General features: G+C 33.0%; 1 protein-coding gene across 1 annotated transcript in view; it reads left to right on the top strand.

Moving 5' to 3' along the window:
• The window catches only part of Kif21a (kinesin family member 21A), a 156,158-nt gene that overhangs the window by 76,070 nt on the left and 62,018 nt on the right, over positions 1-18,070 (top strand). The window contains 9 exon segments of the mRNA XM_047549133.1: positions 8,346-8,568; positions 8,692-8,874; positions 9,761-9,910; positions 10,623-10,757; positions 11,109-11,276; positions 13,030-13,145; positions 16,307-16,502; positions 16,902-17,091; positions 17,439-17,502. Of these exon segments, the coding sequence (XP_047405089.1) occupies positions 8,346-8,568; positions 8,692-8,874; positions 9,761-9,910; positions 10,623-10,757; positions 11,109-11,276; positions 13,030-13,145; positions 16,307-16,502; positions 16,902-17,091; positions 17,439-17,502 (1,425 nt within the window).

The raw sequence follows: 18,070 nt of genomic DNA, 5'->3' as shown, positions 1-18,070 counted from the left end.
ATTCTCATTTTGATTCCTATTGTACCCTATGCTGGTATAAATAGTGGTGTAAATACAGCTTGATTAATTATTAGTATGAGAAGACTAATTTGGGATCATGTTTTTAAATGGAGGTATAAAAATATTTAGCTTATTTTTGTTGATCAATATATGTATATATATGTGTGTGTGTGTGTGTATATATATATATATATATATATATATATATATATATATATATATACAGGTAATGGTTAGCATTATATTATACTTCTGTTCTTTCCAGAGTAGTAGTTTCACACTAATTTTCCTAAAATCCAAAATACAGCTTTTTTTTTTTCGGTACTGGGAATTGAATCCAGGGTGCTCTACTGCTAAGTTACATCCCCAGCCCTTTTTAATTGAATTTTAGTGTTTTGCAGTATAGGTGATTGAACCCAGGGGCACTTTACCATTGAGTTATTAATTTTATTTTTATTTTTGAGACAGGGCCTAAGCTTCTGATGTTGGCCATGAACTTGTGATCTTCCTGCCTCAGGCTCCCAAATAGCTGGGATTACAAGTGTGCAGTACTGTAGTGCCTGGTTCAAAGGGTGTTTTTTTTTTTTTTTTTTGGTGCTGGAGATCGAACCCACGACCTTGTGCTTACAAGGCAAGCACTCTACCAACTGAGCTATCTCCCCAGCCCTCAAAGGGTGTTTTAAAAAGATATAACAGTTTGAATACCCAAAGAGCATTCTTTAACATGTTGGAAGACCGGAACTGATGTAAGGTGTTATGGTGCTTTATGGGGGAATTGACTTAGGGAATTTTCAAGTCATATAACAATACTTGATATCTATGTAGACTTTCATTGACACATATTTTCTCATTTGTTCAAGATGCTATAATAGGGATATGACATAATATCTTGTAGATGTTTTATGGATAAGGTAATTGAAGCTGAGAGACTGACTTGCCAAAGGTCACAGTTAGTGTGTGTTAAGACCTGTGAAGGGTCTGAGAATTTTACTCTACTTATAGTCAGCATGCTTTTTCATGCTTGCTGTTTCATGGATAGTGGCAGAAGACATTAAGACTCCTAAGTTGGAGACTAAGGACTTTTATTTATTTTTTATTACAATACCCTGGTAGATTTTATTACAGAGAAAGGTTTAAAAGACAGTTTTCAAATCATATCAACTGTAAGAGGGTTATGGGAAGTGATTTGACTAAGGACTTGTATTATTCAGAGTGCAGTATAGTAGCACCGTAAGCTTCATGTGGATTTAGACTGGTTCCTCATTCCCTCCTAATGTCAGGAGCAGTGCAAGACATCTGTTATATGGATGCTGTGCAAACAATGGGGCATCAAGAAACATTAAGGGTGGGATTCACTGGTTTTATAGTGAGCAGAAGCAAGCCAGCTCTGTCAGGTGGAAGACATTACTTAGCCTGAAAGGTTACTTGCTGCAAACATAACCTTGAGAAATAATTCATGAAGAGCAGTCAGGGTCTTCCATTCTTGGCATGCCAGCAATAATGTGCAGGGTTGCTAAAGTCCCATGGTGCATTTCCTGTTAACAACAGTATGTGGCAGAATTAAGTGTACACTCAGTTCTGCTCTCATTACTAAAACTCTAGGTGAGTATGTAGCAAGCATAAGCCTTTCCCCAAATTATGTTTATCTTTTTCTTCCAGTTTATGTTGAAACTAGTCCTCTTGGTTTACTCCATATATTCAGTTAACTAAAAATGGTTTGGTTATTATGAAAGCAAAGTACAGAAAGAAGGACCCAAGTTTCCCCAGTTTGAGAAACTTAATTGGATTTAGCCTCAGAATCTCCTGCTGTCCTCGCTGGCTACTGTCACTGCAAGGAGCCATAATAGTGTTTTCACAAATGAAACTTCTTGTCCCAGTAGTGATAAGAAAGTATGAAGTATACAATAGGAACCATGAAGAAATAAGGAATAAGAGGCATAACTGAAGGTGAGAATACTGTATGGCAGGAAAGAAAATAGTTTGTTGCCACTTTTTAAAAGTCAGCATAGGAAACTTTTATTTTCTTTTTCTTGAAAGGTTAATTAAAATAGAATTTGAACTTGCAAAGAATCTTAGAAATATTGAATCTAGCCTCCTTGTTTTACAGATTAGAAAATTGAGAGGTAGAATGGGTAAATGCTTGTTCTAGAACAAGTTTTCTTATGACAAGAGTGAAGTGATATGAGATTATTATCATCATTCCCCTCTTAGTGTGATGTAGAGGAGTCAGTATACATTTTCTGACTTACTTTATTTCATGAATTTAGAATATACTGTGTCTCCAAAGACTTATTTGCTAGTGGAGAAACAATAATTCAATTTTATATCTACTATTCTAAAATCATTAACAAAGTCCTCAGAGGAATAAGTAATTAATTCAGCTTGGGGAAAATGAAAAGAATTATAAAGGTGCCAGTATCTGAGGTGGGTCTTGAAGAATTATGAATAGGTTTCTAGGTAGAGAAATGGAGGACCAACATTTTACATGGGAGGAGTTATGTACAATGTATGGTGGATAAAGGTATGGTTGATCAAGAAATGATGAAGTGTTAGATGTAGCTGGGGGTGACTTGATTTGAGGGTGGAAAGACAGGAAGAATCCAGATTGGGGAAATTCTTATGTAATAAGATATGAATGTGATCATTTTTTTCTGGGAAAAGATTGACATTTTAAGGTAGGTAGTTACATGTGGCATTAGGCATAATATCAGTTCAGAAATCAGAATCACTAAAAAAAATGGAAGTCATAAAAACCAACTGCAATAGAGATTTAAGAAATATGAAATTGAATATAGGATCAAATTCTGAAAAGAGGTCAGGTAGGATGAAGACTGAATGGTTCACCATAATTTTAAATAAGTTGTTAGTACTATTTGTGGGAGCAGTTTTAATAGAGTATGAGAGTAGAAGCTAAATTGCTGTACATGCTAAGGGAAAGATTCAGATGTGAGAAAATGAGGACAGCATTTGTTTCTTCATCTTCAAATTAATTAACAGTTTGTATTATATTCTTTTCAAACCTTCAATCTTCAAAAACTAGGCATATCAAATTATAGTTTTATAACTTTATAAGTATCTACATACTATATTTATTTGTAATTATGTATCCATAATTTTAGATATATAGATATAATAATTATAGATAGCTAATTTATAAGTATCTGTTATATATAGATATATGTCATTATGTACATATGTATAGATAATAGCCTTTTAAAATATAATATTTCTGTGTCATATTAGAATGTTACATCCTAAACATTTGTGGCATAAATTTTATGCAGTTTTTTAAAGAAGCAGTTTCATATATATCTAGTTGTGTGATTATTAAAATTCTACAAGGCTTTCCTATTTGTATTAATATTAATCAAAATGTTTATTGGTGTTGGGATTCGATGAATGTTTAATAGTCATATTGTTTACATACATAAAAATATTAAGAAAGAAGGAATTTCAAAATATTCAGAGTTGTAAATATTAGATTCTTTTTTTTTTGGTTTTCTATTTCTTGGAAGGACTGTTAAATATATTTTTTAAAATTTTGATTCATTGTACTTGAATAGAGTATAACTATCATTTCTCTGGTTGTACACGAAGTATAGTTATACCATTTGCGTATTCATACATGTACATAGGGTAATGATGTTTGTCTCATTCTATTATCTTTCCTTCCCTGCCCCCTCCCCACTCCTCATTTCTGTCTACACAATCCATCCTTCTCCCATTCTTCCCTTCCCTTCCCCTGCCCCCATAATGTATCATCAACCACTTATCAGAGAAATCATTTGGCCTTTGGTTTTTTGGGATTGGTTTATTTCACTTAGCATGATATTCTCCAACTCCATCCATTTACCTGCAGATGTCATAATTCTATTCTTCTTTATGGCTGAATAATATTCCATTGTGTATATGTACCACAGTTTCTCTATCCATTCATCTATTGAAGGGCATCTAGGTTGGTTCCACAATCTAACTATTGTGAATTGAGTTGCTGTAAACATTGATGTGACTGTGTCACTGTAGTATGCTGATTTTAAGTCCTTTGGATTTAGGCCAAGGAGTGGGATAGCTGGGTCAAATGGTGGTTCCATTCTAAGTTTTCTAAGGAATCTCCATACTGCTTTCTGGAGTAGCTGTATCAATTTGCAGTCCCACTAGCAATGTATGAGTGTACCTTTTTCCCCACATCCTTGCCAACACCTATTGTTGCTTGAATTCTTAATAATAGACATTCTAATTGGAGTAAGATGAAATCTTAGGGCAGTTTTGATTTGCATTTATCTTGTTACTAGAGATGTTGAACATTTTTTCATATATCTGTTGATTGCTTGTAGATCCTTGTCTGTGAAGTGTCTGCTCATTTCCTTAACCCATTTATTGATTGGGTTATTTAGATTCTTGGTGTAAAGTTTTTTGAGTTCTTTATAGATTCTGGAGATTAGTGCTCAATCTGAAGTGTGTGGCAAAGATTTTCTCCCACTCCGTAGGCTCTCTCTTCACGTTGTTGATTGTTTCCTTTGCTGAGAAAAGGTTTTTTAGTTCGATTCTATCCCAATTATTAATTCCTGCTTTTATTTCTTGTGCTTTGGGAGTCATGTTAAGAAAGTCTGGCCCTAAGCCGATATGATGAAGATTTGGACCTACTTCTTCTTCTATTAGGTGCAGGGTCTCTGATCTAATTCCTAGGTCTTTGATCCATTTTGAGTTGATTTTTGTGCAGGGTGAGAGATAGGGGTTTAGTTTCATTTTGCTGCATATGGATTTCCAGTTTTGCCAGCACCATTTGTTGAAGAGGCTATCTTTTCTCCATTGTATGTTTTTGGCACCTTTGTCTAGTATGAGATAACTGTATTTTTGTGGGTTTTTATCTGTGTCTTCTATTCTGTACCATTGGTCTACCTGCCTATTTTGATGCCAATACCATGACGTTTTTGTTAATATTGCGCTGTAGTATAGTTGAATGTCTGGTATTGTGATACTACCTGTTTTGCTCTTCTTGCTAAGGATTAGGACTGTTATATTTTATTTCTATGTAATCTCAAAAAATGAATAACAGTTTTGAAATTGATATTTGTGATTGTATAAATTCAAGCTCTTTTTTATTTTAAGCAGGTAAATTGGTTTGGGTTGGCATTTCTTCTGAGAATTCTTGATTTAAGTACAAATTTAGAGACCTGGAGAATTTAAAGTACTAATTTTTGAAGAATTGAAAAACTAAATGCACGCCTAACTTTTAAAGTGTTGTTAGCCTCCAGTTACCTGCATATGTGGGACATTATCCCCTCTCAGGTGGGAATTTCTTCAGACCTGCTAGGAAATTGCCATGCCTCTATCAAGTACAAAGGGTTCAGTACATCTTCATGACAATAAAACCACACTTCCTCCTCCACCCATGCAAATGAGTGGAATTGGGCATCATCTGTTTCAAACAGATCCTCCTTGCCATTAGCAAGGATAATAATCAGATGAGAATAGGTTAGGAGGTTAAGGTTAAAGACATGCAGAGAGATATTGGCATTCTAAAATTGGCTGTAAAATCTGCAATTGATATGGCACCTAGGTTTCCTTTGTCATGTTGAAATTAAAAGTATTTTAATAACCAAGTTACCTTATGGTTATAGTTATTTGAAACTATTAAGGCACATATTTCAAACAGTAGTTCAGTTCTTATCTTCATTTAGACAGCCGAGATTATTTTGATTTGTTTTATTACATGGGATTTGTTAAGCTTCTCATAGTATAACAGCCATAAAACTGGAAGAGAGCAGAGACCTGGGGTTAATGAGGTGGCTTTCAGCAGAGAGACCACACTGAGCTCAGGTATTGACATAATCAGAATGCAAAGGGGTAATGAGAATTTCCAAATTAATTGATATCTGAACAGAATTGAAAACATGAGATGTTTAGGTTTGTAAAGGAGTTGGGAATTGAGAGATTGGGGAAGAGTGTCCAGAAGGAAGGATTGTCTTATAGAAGGCATAGAAGTAAGAGAGCACATAGCTGGTTTGAGAAACTGATTAAAATAAACTCTCACCACAACCATTAATGGAAATACTTTAATGCAAAGATGGAGCCTTGCAAAAGCACAGGGTTGCATCAAAGGGTTTTAGGAACCTGATCAACTTAATATTTTACAAATATCACTCACTGTGCAGTGAATAGAACAGATTCCTGGGGGCAAGATTTGACAGACATGTAGGTAAGGATAATTTTGTAATATTCTAAGTAAGAGATAATGATGGCTTTAATTAGGATGGTGTAGATGAGGAAAGAAAGAACTTGGTGAACTTGAGAGCTATTTCAGAGATAATTGATAGCTCTTGGAGATGGATCAGATAGGTAAAATAGGAAAGAGGGAGGAATTTACATTTAGCTGAGATTATCATTGGTTTTCCTATTTGGGGGTTGGCAACAATCAAGATGCTCATTCTCCTAAAGAAAATTGGGTTTCAATATGGTTTCTTCTCCTTAACTGGATGAAGTAAGGGTGTAAAGAAGAGAATATTAATTTTTAAAAACACCACTTATTCAGAATATATGATGCAAGAAAGCTAAAGCCATAACTATTGTGGGCTGTTTTTATAGTGTAAGAATATAGTTTATTATAGAATAAATAAACTATATTCCTATAGAATAAATAAACTATATTCCTTTATTTATAGAATAAAGGAATTCTTTATTTGTTATACTATCATTTTACAACAGCATGAAAATATTGTTTCCTTCTTTCTCTTTTTTATATGCAGTACCCTACAGTTAGTGTTAGATCTAGCTAGAATCTTGGAAGAAATTATAGTTTCCTCCCAGAAGTGAGGAAACTGTTGCTCTGAGAGAAGATCATGTGATGTCTGTGGAGTGACATTAAGTAATAGGTTCCAGGTCTTCTGCAAGCCAGTCCATTGCTCTTTTCATAGTACCTGACTTGCTCCATGTCGATTATTGTATTACATTAAAGCAAACACAGTTGAAGACTTTATCAAAGGAAAAACACCAATATCACAGAAAAAAGAAAATCATTGCTTAAATAAACATATTTTTTACTTACTTTTTTGGGAGTGTGGAAATCTATTTTAGATCACCAGGATTGCAGAAGTTAACTTAGTTTTCAGAATTATCTTTTTTGTCCTTCCATTGACTTTTCATTTCAATAAACTGGAAACAGTTAAGAGTCAAAAGATTTAGACTTGACTTTAATAAGTGGATGAACTCATTCTTCCCCTGTAGCCTTGACTTGTATCAAAAAAAAAAAAAAAAAAAAAAAAACCCAAAAACCCGATAAACAAAAAAGTCAAATATGTGGGAAAATTTCTTTAAAATCCATTCTTAATCCTGTCTTTATTATTTTATTTTTTCCATCTTTGTCTTATCTTTCTTTTTTAAAGATAAACCTCTTTTTCTCCACAGTGAACAGGAATCTCTTTAAAAAGTCTAATAAGTTGCTGGTGTGTATGCCCAGTATAGTTCTATTTATAGAGAGAATAGAATAGGGGCAGATTTTGGGCTGTACTGTTACGAACATATCACTATATTTTCTTTCCTTTGTAAATAGGCCTGATGTTAGGAAGAGAAGACAGAACAGAAAGGTACTGGATTCTGGAGCAGTATCTTGAATATGGGATGGTTGTAGTACTGTGGTCTTCAAAGTGGACGGAAGAGAACCTATGATAGTCACTGAGTTTGGTAGAGAAAATAGTAGAACTTTTATTTGTGTTTATTTTTAATTTATTTTTTAATAAAATTCTGCTGCTGTATTTATTTCAGTACATAACTAATAAATACAGAGGTACATATATATGTACATGAATAGATATGCATATTTAAATTATGAGCATATGCTTAAACATGTTAAACTGATAGTAGATAATGGTCAAATAAGTGAAAATCACTGGGAAAGAGTTTGCAAAAAGGTGAGTCAAGGTCATTAGAGTATCAAGATAAATATGTTCTTAATATTTTGTTTTTGCTTATAATGATCATCAGAAATAAAGAGAAGAAACCTAAAACAAAAATAACAAAAACAACATTTTAGTAGCAGATTCTATTTGACTGGTTTATCTATTGCTTACAGAATCAAGGAAAAGTATTTACCTGAATAAGTATTTAAGATGAATTTTATACTCTTCATGACTTTTGATGATTGTTGAGCAACTCATTGGAATTGTTAAATAAGTCATCTCACATACTAAAATTAATTGAGTAATTAAAAATTTACTTAAGCTATTCACTTGAAGCAGAGGTTAATTACATTAGTCTTTTAAAAAAAAGATTTGGTCAAGAGTTTTTAAAATCATATTATTTGAAGGTTTCTTTTTAAAAATTTTTTTTTATCTCATTGTTTTTCACAGAATAAGACCACAACTTGCCAAAGAAAAGATTGAAGGATGCCATATTTGTACATCTGTCACACCAGGAGAACCTCAGGTCTTCCTAGGGAAAGATAAGGCTTTTACTTTTGATTATGTGTTTGACATTGACTCTCAGCAAGAACAAATCTACACTCAATGTATTGAAAAACTAATTGAAGGTTGTTTTGAAGGATACAATGCTACAGTTTTTGCTTATGGACAAGTAAGTACCATATTATTTTTGTAGGAGTTGTACCTTTTCAGAAATGTCAATTCAGCTGCATTTTCATTTTTGTTTCTTGAGGTTATGTTAAGGTTGAACATTTTTCTCTTTTCTTTTATTCAGACTGGAGCTGGCAAAACATACACAATGGGAACAGGATTTGATGTTAACCTTACTGAGGGAGAACAGGGTATTATTTCTCGTGCTGTGAAACATCTTTTCAAGAGTATTGAAGAAAAAAAACACACAGCAATGAAAAATGGGCTTCCGCCTCCAGATTTTAAAGTGAATGCCCAATTCTTAGAGGTAATAATCTAATCGTGTCACTGATTTCCTTTAAATCTTATCCTTAAGGCCATAGCCCTATGATTTTATCTCGTTGGCTTCTAGTACAGTTCTTTGCAGATAGTACTAATAAGTGTTGTTCAAGTAAGTTAACATTAGGTAGTAGAAAATAGGTAAACCTTATTTATAGGCAATGATATTAGCATTTAAGATCATAAACACTTGAACAGTGTACATAGAGTAAGAGTATAATTAATATTATTTATTTCAGATCATTTTTTTATCAAGGGATAAATATAGTTTAAAATTACTCTGATAATTTAGATAGGATCACAAAGTGCTGGTAGCTCAGCCACTAAGGGAGGGGAAGCACGTGAAAAATAATAGGATTATGGCTATAGCACTAATCTGCCTGCAGAGGCTGTTCTCTGCAAAGACAGATTCATCAATGTAGTGTCCTAGGATTGGGGCAGGATTTGATCAATTTAAGGCAGTTTAGTCTGTTGTGAAAGGCTTGACAAGAGAATAGGTAGAATTTGAGCAATAATGTAGGGAGCCAAACCTGGCAATATAATTCTGAGTCCTTGGTCAAGTGTGTTCTGGTATAGATCAACTGATTCATAGCTAATCATTTTGGTCATTGGAACATGTTGTTCAGCTGTATTAAGTACAAAGTAGAAAACTTAATTGAAATTAATATCATTTATCTTACTGCTGGCTTTAATGGACATCCCAATTTAGTTAAAAACCAGGGCTAATACAAGTATGTGTTTCTACCAAAAGAAAGGTAGGGGATAGTGAAAAATGAAAAAGTGTTCTTCCGTATGTTCATACATTATGAAGTGTATGTTGATGCTCATGGAGCAATTTCTACCAAAATCAAACTGCTATTATTTCTTTGTGATAGCTCTATAATGAAGAGGTCCTTGACTTGTTTGATACCACTCGTGATATTGATGCAAAAAATAAAAAATCAAATATAAGAATTCATGAAGATTCGACTGGAGGAATTTATACTGTGGGAGTCACAACACGTACTGTGAATACAGAATCAGAGGTGATGTTTATGTTGTAGTCGAAATATGGCACAGTTGGTTTTATTTAGTTAGCTATACTGATAGTCTGCATAAGATCAAGATTTGAAATTTGTGTCCTTTTGTGTAACATGGAGTTAAAAATCTTATCTTTTTCCCTCATATTTTTAAAGCAGGACATAGTATAAAAATGTCAGTGTTATAATACAGGCAGTGCATTTATCATCACATCAAAAGCATCTAAGACTCTGTATGTATAGTTTCCTTTCACAGATAGGGTTAAATGATTGATGGTGAAGGATGAGACCACAAACTAGTTGTATCTTTTAGTGTAACATATACAGATAAGATTGCATCTTGGCTCCTAAAGGAAAACTTAAGAAAAATTACAAAACCCATAAAAAAAATTCAACAGAAGATACAAAAGAGATCGAGTAAATTAAAGTTATTGTTCAGTTTGTCCCAAAGTATTCTTCTGTAACCATTTTGGAATGGAAGCTGCAAAAGTCAGCAAATAACAAACAATGGAATCTCAGTGTTTTTTCCTGTTTAAAAAATAATACACCATTATGCTGAAAAATTCAGCTCAAAAAGTGCCTGAAACTAAAATGAAAATATGAAAATCTGCATCTTTTACCTTCTGTAATGTGATGGGGTTTAGCTATTAGCTCGATGTAAGATTGGGCTGGGTCTTATTTAAATGTTGCTCAGGTGAAACTCTTCTTCCTTTTCTAGATGATGCAGTGTCTGAAGTTGGGTGCTCTATCCCGCACCACTGCCAGTACCCAGATGAATGTCCAGAGCTCTCGTTCACATGCCATTTTTACCATTCATGTGTGTCAAACCAGAATGTGTCCCCAAGTAGATGCTGTGAGTTACTAGTTTTCATTTCTCAGACTTTTGAAGTTGTCTCCTTAAACATCACATGCATCTCAGAAGAGTATGCGACCATGGTGTAATGAGTGCTGTTTTAGGGACAGTGTGCTGTAGGTTTCCCTTCCTTAACATAAGCAAAGCCTCAGTCGATGACAGTTGTGGTTTGACCTTTCCAACATTAGGTTTCTAATTTCCAACAGACACATTTGCATTTATTTTCATTTGGCTATATGTCTTTTTCTTCGGCTGCGATTATATATGTATATAGTATAAGGATAAGGAGAGGTTTGAGGATCTCTAGTGTCCTGTTAATAAAAATATTTTTCTTGTTTTCCTTACTTGCAGGAAAATGCAACAGATAATAAGATGATTTCTGAATCATCACAGATGAATGAATTTGAAACCTTGACTGCGAAGTTCCATTTTGTTGATCTGGCAGGATCAGAAAGACTGAAGCGAACTGGAGCTACAGGCGAGAGGGCAAAAGAAGGCATTTCTATCAACTGTGGACTTGTAAGACTACAACTGTGTGCCCAGAATATATCAGGGCTTTTCTGTTGTCCTTTTCTTTTTTACAATATACAATATCCTCAAATGGAGATCTTTTATGCACTTAACTGAGAAATACAAGTCGCAGTAAATTTATTAGTGATTCACTGAATCTCTCACATCACATGTAGACTTTTCCCCCCTTTTCCCCTCACATTGCAGGTTTTCTTATGTGTGTAAATTTAGTTGAATTAAATTTTACGATATGTGAAAAAGGTTTATGTATATATAATTTTAAAACTTTTTTATGCTCAAAAGTCAAACAATATTAAATATTTTGTAAGACTCAAAGTATCTCTTTACTAACATTTTATGACAGTCATTTTATTGACTTTGAGATTATAGTCAAATGATTTTAGTAATTTTTTTTTTTCAAAATGAAAGTTTTTGTAGATTATATTAGGAATTAACTTTAATGCCATGCCACCTAGTGGTATGTTGATTGGAAAACAACTGTGCTTGAGTTGGTTTAAGACTTCCGTTATGTGGAAGAAAATGTTTTAGAGCAGATCTGTGTTTACTAAATCTTTTCTTATTGTCTTCATTATAAAATTGGACTTTTGTTCCTGCATAAAAGTAATAGCATCAGTAAATTTCTGTGGTGCTGACAACATCAGGTTTCATGCTTTCTGCTTTGCTTCTCTCCCATCCTGGATCTGGGGTCTCTAAAAATATGCCCCCCACCACCTTTTTTAAATCTTTACCCAACATTTGCTTATGTATCATTGTGACCTGGTGTTGGGGCACTGTACTGAGGCAGCTGGAGAGAGCCAACCCTCCCAATCCCAATACCCATCTTGATGCCCCACCATGTGTTTGAATGTTGTATAAAAGGGCCTGGCCTGGATCCTGGACTTTGTGTATTGTTTTAAATTTCTTAGGAGATAAAATTATGGTGGTATTTACATGTGGACTGTCAGGGAAAGATGAAGTCACTCACTGCTCTGTTTTCCTGTTTAGGCTGTTGAGGCATGTTGAGACATATCTGATAGTTTCATTGTGACCAGTGCTTAAGACTGTAAATAACCTCTAGAAAAGGAGAACCAAAACCCAATACAATCCCGATACCCCTCACTGTATGTTTTGGTTATAACAATGACATGGTTACAGATATTTGTATTACTGAAGGCTAGTATGGCCAGTTTTGGATAATGCTTATCCTGTAAATGCTAGCTCATTGACCATAGGAAAAACAGTACAGGTAGCAGGAGTGACTATAAACTTCAGCAATTTGACTCATTATTACTATTTTTTTTTAATTGAATGCTTAGCACATAGTTTCTTTGTTATTTCTAAGGGCAGTTTTACTTGTACATGAATTTCTAATTCAGAAAAATCATATTGATACTTTTATTGTGGTTAAAGGAAATTTTAGCTACATGAAAGGTCTATATTGCAACGAGAAAGTTTTACAGGATTGTTTACTATATAGTTTGTTCATTGAGTTGAGAAGAATTTACAACACGAATCTATATTTTATGGTTATATATATGTGTTATAAGTAATATTTTTATATTTTGAATAGTATCAATTATTAGTATTTAATATAGAACACTTTAAAGTTTACTTTATATGTACTTGAAAATACAAATGTAAAACAAAACCAAAGACAAATGTTCTCATATTTGTCACATCTTCATGTTATTTTCTATAGTCATTCTTTATTTAAAAGTGTTGTAATTAGTAAACATGTCTGATTTTCTCCTCTCTCTTTTAGTTGGCACTTGGCAATGTAATAAGCGCATTGGGAGACAAGAGCAAGAGGGCTACCCATGTCCCTTATAGAGATTCTAAACTGACAAGACTACTGCAGGATTCCCTTGGGGGTAATAGGTATGCATAAATGACTACCCTCTATATTTAATAAATTTAATTATTTATTATTTTTAATAAACTTATAAGATGATTTATAATAACAACTTTTACTATAAAGCAAATTAATTGAATAAAAAACTAATAAGTATGAGTCATTTTATGTGTTATTATTTCATGTAATCCTTATAACATTCCTTCAGGTATTATTATTTCTATTTATAGATAAGGAAATTAAAATTCAGAGAGGTTAAATAATTTATCAGTCATTTAATATGTAAGCAAAGTCTATAATAGGAACTCTTTCTCCTATACCATTGTTTCTGTTTTAAGTACTTAGCACATAGTAGATGCCTAATAAAATTTTATCAAAAAAATTAAGTGCTATCTTTAAATATTATTGAACATTTTTATTGAACATATTATTGAAGAGTCTCCTAAAATCTCAAACTATTTTTGTATTTGGAAAAAAGCATTTAAAATCTCCACAGAAGGAAATATAGGGTTGTTTGCTGGTTCTCAACTTTCCAATTCTTTGCATTCTGACAAGGTTCATCAACTAAGCACATCCTTTTGGTAAAGCATTCCACTCTGTAAATGTCAACATTTTTGCATTTAAATACAATCATTGCATAATTCAACCAATGACAAACAAGCACAGCAAATCCATTTTATAGTGTTTTTGATGGTCTAACAATTCATTTACTGAAAAAATCATTAGATACTCTGCAATGATCTGGTAATTAAACTTCAGATTTTCTTTATGAACAACCATTATTCAAAGAATTTTGGATAATGTTAAATCTCTTTGGTTTTGACATCAGTTTGGTTTAGAAATAAAATTTTCATAGCATTAAATAGAATTTTCATATTTCTTCTTTTTATGTAATATTGCCATTGTCTTAACTCATTTCTCTTATAGAGTATCCTATGTGTGGACACATTTGCTTCCATTGTTGCATATTTCTTCTATATTTTCAGTCTGAACTTCAGCATTAATCCAATCAATTTTTTTATTAACTGAACAAATTTTTGTTTTAAACCAAATGTACATTTTTTTTAGTTTTTGAAATTGTAGAATTTTGTTGTATTTATTTCTTAACTATAAAACAAAGCAGAGATGTTAAATGTCCTACCAAATGTAAACCCTTTTGAGTACTTTGCTACCTTCGAAAGGTTACTTATTCTGTAAGCATTCTTAAAATATTTTCACTGCAGGTCTTGAATTCCTGTTGAGTTTCAGGCAGGCTATAACTAATCTCAGATGTTCCTCACCTGTTCCCTTAATGAATAGTAACCCCTCTGAGGAGATGAACCCTTTTAATTCTACCCTTAGTGTGCCTCAATTTCTGCTTAAAATCTTAGGATTGAATTTCTAGTTGAAAAGCATTGTGTTTAATGTAAATCTCAGAAAGCAAAATATCTTCATTTTTTGAAGCTCATATAAATTAAAATAAAAATTTTAATCAAAGTAGTTTTGGAAATAAGCTTCATATATTTATGTTCATAATTAAGTCTTTTATCATTTTTTTTACCAAACTGGTTTTACATATTTATAATGCTTAACATTACAAGTTTATACCAAAGATTTTAGAATATGCAGAAAAATGTAAAGCATGTATAAAAATCAATTATATTTCTATTGTCTAGAAGTAACCACTGCTAACTTTGTGATATATTTTCTTCTGGATGTGTACTATAACTTAATATGACATATGTAATATAGTATATTTAAATTATATCACTTCCTTTAGAAGTGATTTAAAATTATTGTGTGAACTCTAAGAATAAATAGCTTTAATTTTCATTCTTTAAATTTGTACCTTTGGGGTTTGCTTAATATATTACCTTTTCCCTATACAATTGACCTTAGCCAGTTCTTCTCATTCCTGACTTTTGTCATTCTTACCAAACTTTGATCTCAGTGCTTCTCAAAATATTTGTGAAGGCGAGTCCCTCTCCCATCTCCATTTAGTGGTAGATTAATATTGTGCATGACTACACTGTTTGCCCCATTTATGACTCACCATGTGAGTTTAAAAACACTTAATCTGGTCTGCACTCTATTCAGTGAGATGAGTTCATTGATTACAGGACCAATTACAGAAAGTTCAAGTGTTAAGTTTCTAAAACGCTTACTCTCAATTTCTGTATTTATTGTGGACAAATAAATAGCAGAATGGCGCTGGACTGGGGACCATACTTTGAGTTCTAATCAACATCCATAAAACCTCACTTTTGTTTGATTACTTTATCTTCATCAGATGAGAGAGAGAGGTATAGAGGCAGTAGTTATTTCATCTTACTGATTTGCAATAAATATTATGTAGACATGCACACCACAATTATTAATGACCTAATATGGTACAAATATTGTGTTATATATTAGGAGACTACAGATTAGAATTGATAGGCATTGATTTCTATTACGATAGGCGAATTAGGTCTTTAACTACAGTTCCTATGCGTTGTTTAGTTAGAAAATGTGAGTGCCTAACAAACCACCTTTTGTTTAATTGACAGACACAATAGCTGGGGCACGCTAAGCATTTCACTAGCCAATGTTTTGGTTGGTAAAGCAATTTATGATGACCATAAACTAATGTTTCTAGTGTAATATTTTTTTATTTTTTCTCCAGAATAATCTGGTTGGAAACTCTGGAACTTTGATCATTCAATCACACATGATGTATTATACTATGTCACATAGGATATGTTCTCTCTTTTTGTCTGAGTGTAATTGAATTTTATGTAAAATTCTTTGCTGACTCAAAAATCAAGATACCAGTAATGAAAGGAAGAAATTTTTAAAATATTGACATAAGTAAATAGTGAAATTACTTTTGATTTTCAACTTATCATATTTGTAGTTAGACTAATTTTAGATTATTACCTATATTGCTTCTGAAAGTCTCTGTATAGAAGTGAGAAACAAATGCATGTGTTTGTACTTTCAAAGAAGAATAATACAAATTTATTTTCTCCAGTATTACCTAAAAATACACAATCTTTTAAAGATTAAAGATGGCCATGAAAGCATGAACGCTTTTAAACTTGATTTTATTTTTAAGTTAGTAGTGTCAATCTTTTGGTATTTCAAAGACAGATACTATTTAAAAATGATTATTTCAGTATTTTATTTGCTTTTATATGTAAACCTAATTACTATTTGTAACTTTCAGTCAAACAATCATGATAGCATGTGTCAGCCCTTCAGACAGAGATTTTATGGAAACCTTAAACACTCTGAAATATGCCAATCGAGCTAGAAATATAAAGAACAAGGTGATGGTTAACCAGGACAGAGCTAGTCAGCAAATCAATGCACTCCGTAGTGAGATCACGCGACTTCAGATGGAGCTCATGGAGTACAAGACGGTAAGCAGATGGGGTTGACTGCATTTTGTGATACATCTGAGACTGGTGTGTGTGTATATAGTGACCTCTTTTTTGATGGTTTGCTCTTTGTGATGTGTCTCTGGAGTCTGTTGGTAGTAACAGTGGAGGTATCTGGAGGTAGGATTCTCTAGTCTTCCTTGTGGTTAGTGTTCATGATGTTCAGTCTAATCTAACCAACCATTTGTTCAAAATGCATCTTACCCGATCAGTTTTTTTACTGACTAATGCACCATGAAGGGTTGTAGCAGAGGGATCTTTTTGCCTTGGGACTGCTAAGATAAAGAGCTCTTGGTTGTAGAATTGTAATTTCTGGAGTTAAACAAAACTATTGTATATACAAGGCTCTTTAACCAAAAGAAAATATTTTCTTTTTTCCAGGGTAAAAGGATAATTGATGAGGAGGGTGTGGAAAGCATCAATGACATGTTTCATGAGAATGCCATGCTACAGACTGAAAACAACAACCTGCGTGTGAGAATAAAAGCCATGCAAGAGACAGTTGATGCTTTAAGGTCCAGAATCACACAACTTGTTAGTGATCAGGCTAACCAAGTTCTTGCCAGAGCAGGTATGCCTTTGCGTGTAGAGGGATGAGTGAGGGATTAACTTCTGGAGGGCAGGGAACATTATGTTAATTACCTAGAATAGTTGAAGTAGAAATGCTAAATGGTGTGTATACAATCTGTGATTTTAAGTTAAATACCTCATTTTAAAAAATAATAAATTCTTCTACAAACAAAATATGTCCTTCACATCTTATTATCTTATGGTCTGCTCATCTAAATTAGGATAGAAAATTTACTGTAAGAATTGTGCTTTAAAGAACTGTTTGTTGTTTTTAAACTCTTTTCCCCTCTTATTTTATTGACAAAGAAAACTTCATTTAAAATAAAATTTTAATTTCATATTTTGCAGGTGAAGGAAATGAGGAGATCAGTAATATGATTCATAGCTATATCAAAGAAATTGAAGATCTCAGGTATGGTTTTTCTAAACATAGTGCACGTGTTTTAGTACTGAGTTTTACAATATTATAGTGTATCTATTTGTTGGACTTTATTGTACAGCAGCTGTTCATGGTGATAATTTCAGCCCTCTGAACACGTTAACCTTAGAGTACTAGATACATGCCTTTCCCACAATGTCATATTCCAAGCCACTGTCCTCTTCTTTCTTCCCACATTATCCTCCTTCATTGGTTGCTTACCTAACCTGACATATAGTACAGGCATGAAAGTTGTCGATGAAGTTATCTTTGGTGTCTTTCCTTACTTTGCTTCTTTCTCCATAATATCAATATTTACAAGTCACCTCCAGTTTTTTGAATTTTCTGTTACTCTTGTTCCCTTCTACTTCTTTAGCCATTCTTATGAGTAAATTGTTGCTTGTCTATCTGTTATACCTGCCTCTCTTTGGTACATTCATTCACATGTCATGCAGTGTATGGTACATGCTCACTATATATCCATTGCCATGCTATGGATTGGGATAAGCATGACGTAAACAAAGAGTGCAGTTTAGGTAGGGCATCATTTATTAATAGTCAC

Source organism: Sciurus carolinensis, chromosome 4 (genome assembly GCF_902686445.1).
Source record: "Sciurus carolinensis chromosome 4, mSciCar1.2, whole genome shotgun sequence".
NCBI classification, from domain to species: Eukaryota; Metazoa; Chordata; class Mammalia; order Rodentia; family Sciuridae; genus Sciurus; species Sciurus carolinensis.
The sequence above is the reverse complement of the archived record's forward strand: the minus strand, read 5'-3'. Positions and strand labels throughout refer to the sequence as shown.